Source organism: Schistocerca cancellata, chromosome 4, assembly GCF_023864275.1.
Source record: "Schistocerca cancellata isolate TAMUIC-IGC-003103 chromosome 4, iqSchCanc2.1, whole genome shotgun sequence".
In the NCBI taxonomy this organism is placed as follows: Eukaryota; Metazoa; Arthropoda; class Insecta; order Orthoptera; family Acrididae; genus Schistocerca; species Schistocerca cancellata.
The window spans coordinates 424,110,093-424,123,053 of NC_064629.1; the positions used below are offsets into that span (position 1 = coordinate 424,110,093).

Below are 12,961 nucleotides of genomic sequence, written 5' to 3' on the forward strand. Positions count from 1 at the left end.
AAATAAATCTTTGCAGTATGCACTACTGGACAGCTGAAAATCTACGCAGGCTAAGAGAAACTGATAAACAACGACTTTGGTCTGTCATGAGTCGCTTCATTGCTGGCTCTCTTAACATCCGCAAGTATTACAATTTCTAACAGATCTCTATCAGTCATGATGCTCGGCATTTACTCAATATTATTTGTTGGTAAGTGGTGAAGTATTTTTTCGCAAAAACATTTACACTTCGAATGAGGTCCTGAACTAATTGCTCAAAATAATTTACGGAGAAAGCACTTAGTACAATTTCGGACTAAGTTTCATGGTCGAGAAATTTATGGATCGAAAATTAGTTGATAGTAAAGTAAATCATGTTAAATTCAAAAAGAGTCTACTTGCATGTCATACTTGAGAAGCGGTATCAAAAAGTAAGTCACACATTATCGAGCGGGGCCTAGAAACATTTATTGAGTGCTGCACTTCAAACTGACACAGATACATGATATTGTTTTACAAAATAGTCACCAAAAATCTGTAAACAAACACGGGAACGTCCTTGCAATAGTTTGGTTCCTTGACGACAGAAATCCGCTCCTTGGTGATAAATCACTTTGTGCTGTATCATTGTGAGAGATACAGAGGCGAGCGAGTGTGCCGGGACTTTCCCCAATTCACTACTACTAGCGCCATGTCGTCATAAAGCAGGCGCGCTTAGTATACAAAGGATTGCACCATACTCTAAGACTGAAATTAAAAACTCAAATAACTTTTCCAAAATTAGTGAGTGTACGCTTCAGTATATTAACGTTAACAATGTGAAGTCTCACAATGATCAAATCAATATGTTCCACCAAATATTTTTTTTTAGAAAAAAAATAAGTAGCGCTAAATAACGAAGCTAGAAAGTAAAAAACTGTTCGGAATGTGCAAATGTATGTCACAATTGAAAGTTACAATTCTCAGTTCGATCAGGGCAATTTTTTGGTCAAAATCCGCGTTCTTACAAAAAATTGAAGGCGCGAAGTATTAGACACAGAAAGATGAAAATTCGTATGTAGCCTCATTTTTATCCAAAAACCTTATATCTATGACACAAATAAGCTACCTCTTTTATTTTTCAAGTTATTTACTAAAAACCAAATTCGGAACGAAAATGTCCTTATTCATAACAGAATATGTATCATTTGTATTTTTAATAGAAAGTTCTAATTGCAGCACTTGATTACATTCATTAAATAGTACAGCTGTACCAAGCTTCAAGGAATCTGAAAGAGGCAGTTCACAGGTCATGTTCTACTGTAGGTTTCATTCTAAAAATTCTAACTGGCGAACTTTAAATGCAGTCAAGGTAAAACTTTTTTTTTGTAACTAGAGCAAACTTCACTCTATTTACATAAAAATTAAGAAGACTCTAAATTATTAAGACAGAGATATTAATTAATACATTTACAAAAAAGGGGCTCTAGCAAGGTGGCGCAGTGGTTGGCACACAGGACTCGCAGTCGGGAGGACGACGGTTCAAACCCGCGTCCGGCCATCCTAATTGAGGTTTTCTGTGATTTTACTAAATCGCTTTAGGCAATTGCAGGGATGGTTCCTTTGACAGGGCATGGCTGACTTCCTTCTCCATCCTTCCTTAACCCGCTGGGACCGATGTCCTTGCTGTTTCGTCCCTTCTTCCAAATCAACCAATCAATCAGTCCAAGAAAGGGGCCATTTAGATGATGCTACTGTGCCTAGGGCGGTTGATAGCAGATGTTTCGTTTGGCGGTCCGCTGCGCCCAAACATAAATACGGGCAAAGAGATAGTGGAAAGTGACACTGCGCACCGAGATAGCAATCTATCCATGCCAGTCAAACGCCTGCATGATCTGTGTGTCGGCTGACGTCAGAGCCAGGCAGCTACCAAAAGCGTTTTCGGTGAAACTGGGAAGTGAACTCGCGAGGACTGTACGCCGTCCTGGATCGCTTGGATGTCACTAAATTAACTATTTGTGTGCCGTCCTTAATGTTGACAAAACCGCGTGGCAAGTGACGAGATTATTTTCCACTTTTAAGGTGAGCAATTCACTTTTGGTGACTAGAAGTCATGGTGGTAGACCATTTACCTGGAACTTTCCGTAGAGGCCGCCACTGAACTGTTAATAGCGCAAATATGAAATTGAAATTTGTGGTAAGTTCTACAGGACCAAACTACTGAGGTTATCGGTCCCTAGGCTTACACACTACTTAATCTAACTTAAACTACCTAACGCTAAGGACAACACACACACCCATGCCAAGGGAGGACCCGAACGGAACGTCCGACGGAGGAGGGGGAGGAGGGAGGGAGCCGCGCGAACAATGGCAAGGCGTCCAGACCGCACAGCTACCACGCGAGGCTGTTAATAGTGCTGTTTCCAATAGCGACATTATTATTATTATTGGAAATTTTATTATATTTTGTACGTGCCGTGCGAACTTTTACTGAATATATCAATCAGTTTAAAGTCAAAATTTTATTTATAGTCATTATTCCCGATCCCGATGAGTATACAGCAAGTAGGAACATTTTCTGTCAGTGATTATGAAGAGTAATGTGGACTTGCAGACTAGAAATTATGGTCAGTATGTTCTCCATCACTTTCTGGCTGACCGTACAAATAGTTTTCACGCTCTTGTTAACGGCAAAGGTAGGTGCAATTCACGCACAGGCACTGTAAGTGCCTGTTATAACGACATAACGAAGTGACGACCAGTTTGATTATTTACTCGCCGCCCCACACATCAAGAACCGCTGTCTCTGCGTCATCGTCGTTGGAAAATCTGCATTGTTGCGAATCGGTTGCTCGATTACCTGGACATTACCGTCTATAGTCGGTGTCGACAACCTTACTTCCCGATCAACGTCACACAGGTCTGTGCGGTCTTGGTCAAATTGTTGGCACCATTTCACATTTCACTACAGCTGGACGCAACAGTGCACTTGATCCATGTACCACCAGAATTCTGCGGTGAATCTGTGTGCAGTTTAGACGTTTTTCGTACGAAAATCATGTAGTGTCGTCCAGAGATTGCAGTGCCGCACCGAAGCTGCCAACGCGAATCGATATCACAGACATTAGCTACAGCTCGCTGTAATCCGCAATTACAAATCGGAGGCGTTCCTTAAGTCCACTCCTCCCTCTCAACACAACAGCGGCCTCGTGCTGAGCTCAGTATTGTGTCGAGCATGCAAGAGGTCTGCCCCAGTTTGAGACCTCAGCTACAGAAGTCAATGCCATCGTGTAGAACAGTGACATTTAAAGTTTTTGGTAAAATGTAATTTCTTCAGTGTTGCATGTTGCACTGCAAGAGAAAAGTTTGTTAATGAATGCAGCAAATGATGCTTTGCTAGTCAATGGCAGTTGTACATTATACAACAATCCTGTGGCAAAGAACGGTGGCAAAGGCAAGTCATAAATTTAATTTCATCTGTTGTAGTTAAAAATGTACCATCTTCTCGAACATTGAAAGAACGCAGAGTTGTGGCCAAACGATTGCAGTTTTGTCACAAGTCATATTGTCCTGCGTACATCAAATTCTGAGTACGTTTACAGTTATCGTTCCATTTCACTCCCATACTGTGATGTACTTATTATATGGGCCGCAGCAGAACCGTGGCTGCATGAAATCTAAAACCTGCACTCTCTTCTGACAATGCGACACTGTTGTTGCGCAATGGTCTTAGCGTGGGACGACACGGGTAATTTCCTTTTTGAAATCCCATCGAGCATAGACTGTCAATTTTTAGTTCGTCATCCACAATGGATATAGTGAAGAAAGCAGCATTCGGTTTCTGTACGAGATCCGCGTATATTAATCAGCGGCAGGGCTGGGCAGAGGCAGAGAAGATAACGGGAGGGATTTGTTTGCGTGGCTGCAGCTGCGGCCGGAGCGGAGACGGGCAGCGCTGATGAGCGGTGGCGGTGGTGGTGGCGGCGGCGGCGGCGGCGGCGGCGGCGGCGGCTCAGCCGGTCGGGATATGCGCACGCGCAAGGCGCTGTTTAGGAAACAAAGGCCAGGGCGTGCGCGCGCTAAATGAAGCCAATAGCGGCAGTCACCTTGCCACCCGTAGCGGTAGCCGTAGCGCTAGCCGTTGCGGCAGCGGCCGGCCGGCGCTCATTTCCATATGGCCCTAGCCACAGAGCTACCTGCCCTTCACACAGTCAGCCATCTCCACCTACATTCCCTAAATTTATCACTATCTGCATTTATAAGAGGCGATCAAAAAGTTTCCATTTTAGGGCTCGCTGCAGCGTATACAGTATACAACGTAGCGGGACTCCGATGCGGGTGTACCGCTTCATTTTTTTCACCGTGTAGAAACCCTAGTGATTGTTCGATGAGAGGATAGGGAACAAAAAACGTCTAACTTGTCCCCGGAAATGCATGTTTTTCAGGCTAGAGACCATTTAATCAATCATATATTGTTACAGAGACTTCCGTCTAATACTCACTGTACCATCCAGCAATAGTTACAGTATGCATGGTTTCCTCCTAGAGGGTGGTACTGTTCCTCATACGTCATGACCTAGCGCCCTCTCCTGTCATTGTCATTGGTAATCTTGTGTCCGATTTACTTCTCCTGCTGATTCACCTTGTAGTGGATGTGATACAGCGTTGTACACAATGGTTCCGTATTCGAATCGAGAGCTTGCCGACATAGTGTTTACTTACGGAAAGGCAAACAGCAACGGCCGGCGGGCAGCAACGTTGTATCAGGAAACCTATCCCCGCCGAAAACGACCACAACATTCAATGTCTGCAACAGTGTTTCGCCGTTTATCTGAGATAAGGTCGTTTCAGGAAGTAGGAAATCATGAAGGACGTAACCGAAATGTTCGGACACCAGACTTGGAGGAAAATGTGATTAACACTGTGGAAGGCGACCGCCGTGTCAGTACCAAGCAGTTGACACGCCATTACAGGATAAGCCAGAAGATCGTGTGGAATATTCTTCATGACAATTGTTACTGCCTTTATCACTTACAGCATGTGCAGGTCTTGCTAGCGACGGACTTTCCACATCGGAAGCAATTTAGTCACTAGTTTCTTCACCAGGCAACCACAGTTCCGGGATTTGTGTAATCCATCCTATTCACACATGAGGCCACCTTTACGCAAAGTGGTAACTTCAACTTTCATAACATTCATCTGTGGGATAGTATGCAGAACCCCCATGGTATGGTGACAGCGAATCATGAGCATCGGTGCGGCCGGAAAGCGTGGGCCGGGATAATTGGTGACCATATTTTGAGACCAGTCTTCCCTCCACGTCGCCTAACAGTCCGGAACTGTCGGCGTTTCTTGCGGGTGGCTTTGCATCCCCTGCTGGAAGAAGTGTCATTGATGATTCGAAGGGTTATATGGCTTCTATATGATGGTGCCCCAGCCCACTTCGCCGCTAACGTCTGGACGCATCTCAGTCGTTTATTTCCCGGTCCATGGATCGGACGAGTGATCCAGTTGCATGGCCTTCTCGTTCACCGGATCTCAACCCGTGCGATTTTTGTTTATGGGACCATCTAAAAAGTATCGTGTATGCAGAGCCCATTCCAGATGTGGAGACACTGGAGCAGCATATTCATGCTGCCTCTAACATTTTTCGCATGCAGCTTCGCCGATGCGTGTGACACAGAACATGCTATGGCGCGTACACTAACGCTTTGAGGCACATGGAAACCATTTTCAACACATACTGTAACTGTGGCTGCATGTTTGAGCGCGTATTAGATTGCAGTATCTGTAACAATGTATGACTGAATAAATGGTCTCTAGCATGGAAACCATGGTAGTTCATTAGACCTTTTTTTGTTCCGTACCCTCTTATCGATCAATCCCCCTGTATAAGCACATCCAATTAGCAAGGGATTAGTGTGAAATTCGTGTCTTCCTGACGTGCGTGCGGTAAATGCGGAAACGTGAACTATGGCGATGTTACTACCAAATAAGTCCAAAGCGGACCAATGTGATGTTATTCTTTACTTGGCTGCCGCTAAACATCCATTGGAGAATGAAGAATGTGTATGGGGCAGTATGTCGGACGAAAACCACCGTTATGGAATGGTGCTTAAACGCACGTCACCATATCGTAAACGTCGTAACGCAGAAGTTACGCCGACTCCAGTGGGAAACATTCGAGCACCGGCCCTATAGTCCTGATCTTTCCCCATGCGAGAATATCGCCTTCGGTCACTTAAAAGCAGCCTCAAAGAGTCAACAACTCGTATCGACGAGAATATGCAGCAGGCAGTTACGTACTTTATCGCGCAGCAGGACATAGTGTTTTACAAACGGGTGTCTTCAACCTGGGCCGTCGGTGGGATATTGGCCTCAATGCTCTCGGCGATTTTGCCTGATTCGCATACCGATTGTGAACTGCGCGGCTTTCTAACGGAAACTTTTTGATCGTCCCACGTATTTTCAACGCGTACAGGAACAAGGTGACTTCAGATTAGATTAGATATACTATTTCCTCCATATATCCCGGGTCTGCGGCTCAGTGGTATCTGAGATATCCTCACTCACTACAGTCACATTGTAAATGTGCCATGGGTAGCTAAAACTTCAATGGCCTTCACCTTTTTAGACCTCGAGAGTACTTACGACTGATCGAACTTGAATACCTTCTGCACGTTTTGTTAAACTTGCCTTTTAAACTTTTTTACAAGAATCATTGAACGATGCATTTATGAAACCATAATCGGGACCAAGATCAATGAAACGCTCATGAAACCTATTTCGATCAGCCAAGTTCTCAAGCATGGCTGCAATCTTTCGGTGACTCTACTCTCTGGCCACTGATCCGCTTTCACAAGTACTGCAGCATACTCTTTCAGGATTTTTCTTTTAAGGGTGTGAGCCGGTGGTTCAGTAGTATTCTGACGGTGTCAGCATTTAATGGTCAAGATTCACAGGGGATCAAGGACTTCTAGAAACCTTTCGGCAAGATAGCGGTGCGCGCCTAAATATACGTAAGTTCGCTATCTTCCCGATCGGACAGGTGTTTTTCGCTTCGTTTCCAGATAAAGCACTTACGAGTCTAATGCGAAGGAAGAAAAAGAAACAGATGCGCATTTGTATCGTTAATTGTGTGGTGAAACGTATGTCCAAGCTGCAGCAACGTAATAAGATCCAGAATTCACCAATAACCAGAATTAGACTTAGGATTGGTTTCTTTTGGCAGCCACAGGGCAAACAAAATGTAAAAAAGGAACAATAAAAGGAAAAACCCATTGAGTATGACATAACTGTGGTGAAACATGGTTGGGCATTAAACAAAACAAAACTTGTGTTCTTTTAGAAAGGAAGACCATCTTTCAGGTCATTGTTATTTTGTGCAAGTACACAGCTTCAAATTGTATTGTGGCAGTTAATTGTTCAGTTTTAAAAAATACTTGCCTTAGTTTTTCAGCTCGTGCAAGAGTTAAACAGTCTACACATAAAACAAAATTATATACCCCTTTGCCTACTATCATTTGTCAGGAACCCCCATTGGATATCATGAACCGTTAATGAAACAAAAGGAGTAACGTTTCAGAAGATTCATTTGTGTACAGATTGGTGCATAAAACAATTCGTACGCTACTGTACACACGCATAATGAAATTGAGGTCACTTGGCAACACTTATTTACATTGATCACATTACTGCACTCGAGATGTTCACAGGGTAGATTTTACGTAACACTCGTGTTATTCGATATTATTAATAACGTATGCATCAGTTGAATTTACTAAGAAATTCGGCAATGGAATAGAAAATATTTATTTTTAGCACTGTCTGAAGAAAGAGACACAAGTGAAGATCTTGCAACTGTACATAATTTATGAAATTTATTCACAATTGCGCAATCTTTCTGGCATTAGCTGTTTTAGGTATAGATATATTACCTACAGGTGACACATAAAATTTTGAGCCGGACCGGGACTGGAACCCGGATTTCTCACTTGTCTCGAGGGGGTCACCGTAACCACTTCGGCTCTCCGAGCATACTTCCAGGACCTACACAAACTCCCAGGTTCAAGTCCTCGTCCAGCACAAATTTCCACGTGTCACCAATACGTAAAACATTTAAACCTAATGCAGCTAATATCAGAAAGATTCCGCAGTTGCAAATAAATTTCATAAATTAAGTATGGCGGCAAGATCGTCAGCAGTGTCTGCTTCTTCAGACATCGTTAAAAATAAGTATTACAAATCTCGATAGGCTAAACGACGATTATAACAATGACGTTGAATACGTTTGTCTTCTTGAAACCCTGTGACGGGAATCCAAGTAAAGTTGCGAGCGATGTGGTCGTAGACTGTGTAATATATGGAAGTTTGGGTTAGTCCCGGAACCGTGCTCAGATAGCTGAAGTGGTTAAGCCGACTGTTCGCGACAAGCGGGATATCTGGGTTCCTGTTCAACAAATTTTCATGTGTTACCAGTAGGTCATATCTTAATACGTAATGCAATTAATGGCAGAAGGATCCCACAGTTGTGAATAAATTTCAGGAATGGAAAGTTTTCAAAAAAATGGCTCAGAGCACTATAGGACTTAACTTCTGAGGTCATCAGTCCCCTAGAACTTAGAACTACTTAAACATAACTAACCTAAGGACATCATACACGTCCATGCCCGAGGCAGGATTCGAACATGCGACCGTAGCAGTCGCGCGGTTCCAGACCGTAGCGCCTAGAGCCGCTCGGCCACTCCGGCCGGCTGGAAAGCTTCGGCCACCAAAAAGTCGCTTAGTTACCTTTTCAACTGAACTGAATTTGCAGATAAACCTTTCATGGCTGTTGCTACTTTAGTGAACTTGTGTTTTCCTGAATAATGAATATTTTTCTAGACCAAAGTAAGTGAATTTTAATTTTTACCAAGATTATTTTTACATCTTGTACTGGTTCCTGAACAGAGTAGTTGGTTCCAAATTGAGATACACTGTTTATAACAAATTTCATTAAGGAATACGTATATTGGGAAGCAATAGTTAGTGTCCCCAATTCTTCGAACAGCCTTCTGCAGGACGTTCTTGAGCCTACATCAGAAATAATTCGTATTATGCACTTTTGAACTTGGAAGCTTTAGCTTGGGTTGATAAATTATCTCAATAAATTATCCATACGATGTTATGGAGTGAAAGTAAGGGGAGTATGCAACGTTCACATTGCAAATAAAGGTTTGTTTAAGTGTTTCTACATTTCTGTGATACGCTCCTCCCAAGTCAATTTACAGCCAGTTTGTAATCCCAATAATTTAACGCTGCCAATCTCTTCTGTCTGCTTGTATTCATATTTCAGATATATTCATGGAGGAAAACACTAATGGGACGACTAACAGCAGATTCACCCATCTTCTGTCTGCGTTTTCATTCAGACACGCAGCCTAACGTCCGTTGACATTGGCGTGGTCGTAAATAAGAACCTTACCGGTCTGCTCGCGAGATAAATATCTTGCCATTGTTGAAAGGGACACTTACCAGGTAGTTATCGACTTCGACACGACACAGTGAAAAAGCAACGAATCGACACTGAGAAAGGAAAATCATATTTGAAGCCACAGTGAAAAGGTGGTGAGAAACGTGATTCCCCTGCTGGTGACATCAAGGATGAAACAGAGATTCCCTATGAGTCAGCCAACGATGATAACCAAGAGACTCGCACGTGACATGTTCGCGTTCTCGCAAACCATTATCTCAGTTCCACACTTGGAGTCGCGAAATGTACACTCATTCATGAACAAGAAAGAAAATCATCTGGTGGGACAGAGAGAGAGAGAGAGAGAGAGAGAGAGAGAGAGACAGACAGACAGACAGACAGACAGAGAGAGAGAGAGAGAGAGAGAGAGACAGACAGACAGAGAGAGAGAGAGAGAGAGAGAGAGAGAGAGAGAGAGTGGCTGGAGGGAGACGGTGGATGGCATAGTTCACAAAATTCCTAAAAGATTAGAAATTGGAAAACCGGTATAAGAACGACAGAACGAAGATGTGAATACTACTCTCCATTTTCGTGAGTTTAGTATTCTAACTACAAGTCCTCCTGGCTCTGTGGGAAAAATTCAAGTATCTTGTAGAAGCAAATGCCACTTTACTTTACTAAATGGGCCTAAGTCATTAAAAGTGTTTACAATACAATCTAAGAATGCCAACTGTTTCAGATAGTACTTAAAAGTTAGATTTGTCAGGACTGCAGTAGTCACTCTAACAAGTTAGTGACGAATTTCACTTGTACGGCGGTTCTCAGTCTTGATTCAACAGTAAGCTAGAAAAAGTCTCTACTGATAAACGAAAGGCTGTGTTTGAGAAAAACATCTCGCTTCTGTGACAAGAAATCACCCGTAACCAGTCCATTTCGAAGAAAGAGAACCTGCGATAAGAAGAAAAATGGTTCAAATGGCTCTGAGCACTATGGGACTCAACATCTTAGGTCATAAGTCCCCTATAACTTAGAACTACTTAAACCTAACTAACCTAAGGACATCACACACTCCCATGCCCGAGGCAGGATTCGAACCTGCGACCGTAGTAGTCCCGCGGTTCCGGACTGCAGCGCCAGAACCGCTAGACCACCGCGGCCGGCGCGATAAGAAGAGACTGCCGAGAACTTCGCCTAAGAAAACCTCGAGCCTGTGACAAAGGAAGTGGCGTAAAATACTCATCCGTCCCATTAATTCACATGGCAACCCAAATAATACTGTGCCCTGAAATAAACCAATTTTATAGGTAGTTTCTTCTGAGGGGGATACCACTCCAGATTTTTGTCATTCACATGCGGTTCACGACCGCTACGGTCGCAGGTTCGAATCCTGCCTCGGGCATGGATGTGTGTGATGTCCTTAGGTTAGTTAGGTTTAAGTAGTTCTAAGTTCTAGGGGACTTATGACCACAGCAGTTGAGTCCTATAGTGCTCAGAGCCATTTTTTTTTCAAAGAGAATTCGTCAGTAATAAGTACGCCAACAGGATATTTCGACAGCATCGTCCTACCGAATCCCCTTAGTTCCATTGCTTTTCGTTGGAATTACTTCAGAATACAACGAACTTACTTGAGCGAGCGAAGTATGCCCTGAGGTTATAAATACTTCCTTAGTTGCTTTACGAAATCAAACAAGCTCTAAACTCAGCTAGCAAAGCCCTCATAGTCTCTAAGGATACCACCAGCTTTAAGAGACAAAGTTACGCACAGAAACATGCCTTAAACCATGGACTGATACCCAAACAACCAAAATCACCAAGAATTTAAATGCCCCGTGGAAGTCTACAATGTATGGGTGACTAAACTGGGAAATAAATCTCCTTCAGCCCCAGCCAGGAATGAACTAATAGGCACCCTGCTTATTGTTTTCAAATTGCTCTCACTGGACTTGCATTCGGGAGGACGACGGTTGATTCCCGCGTCCGGCCATCCTGATTTAGGTTTTCCGTGACTTCCCTAAATCGCTTCAGGTAAATGCCAGGATGGTTCCTTCGAAAGGACACGGTGGACTTCCTTCTCTAATCCGATGAGACCGATGACCTCGCAGTTTGGTCTCTTCCTCCAAATAACTCAACCCCCCCCCCCCTCCCCGCCCCGCCCACCAAATTGCTCTCAAGGAAAATTTAATTCATTAACGATTATGAAGAGATGATGCAAAGCAAGAAACTTCCGAGAAGGAACTACATGCACCTAGATGACAAACTGACAAGATGGTAACAAATGTAGATGTTAAAAGCGAAATGGCTAATAGTGTCCACCATGAAATGAAATGTAGAAAATTTCATTGAATGGAGGCATGCTGAGTGCCAAATGCGAGGCGAGGCTTACCGTCGGGGAAGACGTGTCGCATTTTGAGGTAGCTGGTGGTGAGGCGGATGATGGAGGCCTTGTCGAGCTGCGAGGTGATGGCGGCGGGCAGCGGCAGCAGCTTGGCCAGCTCCAGGAACTCGGCGTTCTCCTTCTCGCGCCGGCTGCGGGCCGCGTTCTTGCTCTTTTCCTTCATCACGCTCCTGCAACACACACGCCACCGCCTCAGCATCCCTTTCCAGTCGGTGACAGCAGTTTATGGCAGCGATGCCCCTTGCAGCCTGGCGTTAGGAAGGTTTGTTCTCTTTTGGCACAATTTGTCATTGTCGGTGGTGTCCTGGTTTCGGTTCATATTTCTTACCCTACTGTTTTAGTAGTCTACTATGATTTCTTTGCCTGGCGGAATTCCGTACTCCGGCATTTGCCTTGCAACTAAGGGAGATCAAATGACTATACAGGGTGTAAACAGTATAATCTGCCGAAAGATCCTGTTATTAGAACACAAGTAACTGATTTTAAACGTCTAGATAGCAGGTGTAGAAGTATGAAACCGGAATTTCCCTGTACACGCTGCCCGTCTGCACCGCCATCTGCTTCCTGTAACGGCTGACAACGAATGCCAACACGCAGTAGCCAAAGTTCCATTCATCGGCATTGTTTCAAACCCGTAAACATGTCGAGTTTTGTGCCTACGAACAACGATTTGCGGATAGCATTGGTTTTATGTCATCATTTGAAGAAAACTGCTGCAGTATCGCATCGAATGCTTGACGAATCTTTCGGCGAACATGCTCTTGGAAAAACACAGTGTTTCGAGTGGTTCAAAAAATTCAAAAATGGTGACTTTGACGTGAGAAACGACGAGCGCTAGAAACCACTGAAAAAGTTCCAGGACAACGAATTGCAGGCCTTATTGGATGAAGATGATACTCAAACTCAACAGGAACTCGCGGAACAGTTGAATGTGACGCAGAAAGCTGTTTCTCTTCTACTGAACACTATAGGAAAGGTGAAGAAAATGGGAAAATGGGTTCCGCATGAAATGAATGAAACACAACATGCAAATCGAAAGACCACTTGTGAAATGCTGCTCGCCAGATACAAAAGAATGTCGTTTCTCCATCGAATAGTGGTAGGTGATGAAAAATGGATATATTTTGAGAATCCTAAGCGTCGTAAATCATAGGCGA

At 43.7% G+C, this 12,961-nt stretch overlaps 1 protein-coding gene across 1 annotated transcript in view; it reads right to left on the reverse strand.

The window, feature by feature from the left end:
- The window catches only part of LOC126184234 (single-minded homolog 1-like), a 146,268-nt gene extending 134,301 nt beyond the window's left edge, over positions 1–11,967 (reverse strand). Inside the window, exon 1 of the mRNA XM_049926604.1 lies at positions 11,793–11,967. Within this exon, the coding sequence (XP_049782561.1) occupies positions 11,793–11,967 (175 nt within the window). The remainder of the gene's footprint in view (positions 1–11,792) is intronic.
- Positions 11,968–12,961: the final 994 nt, after the last annotated feature.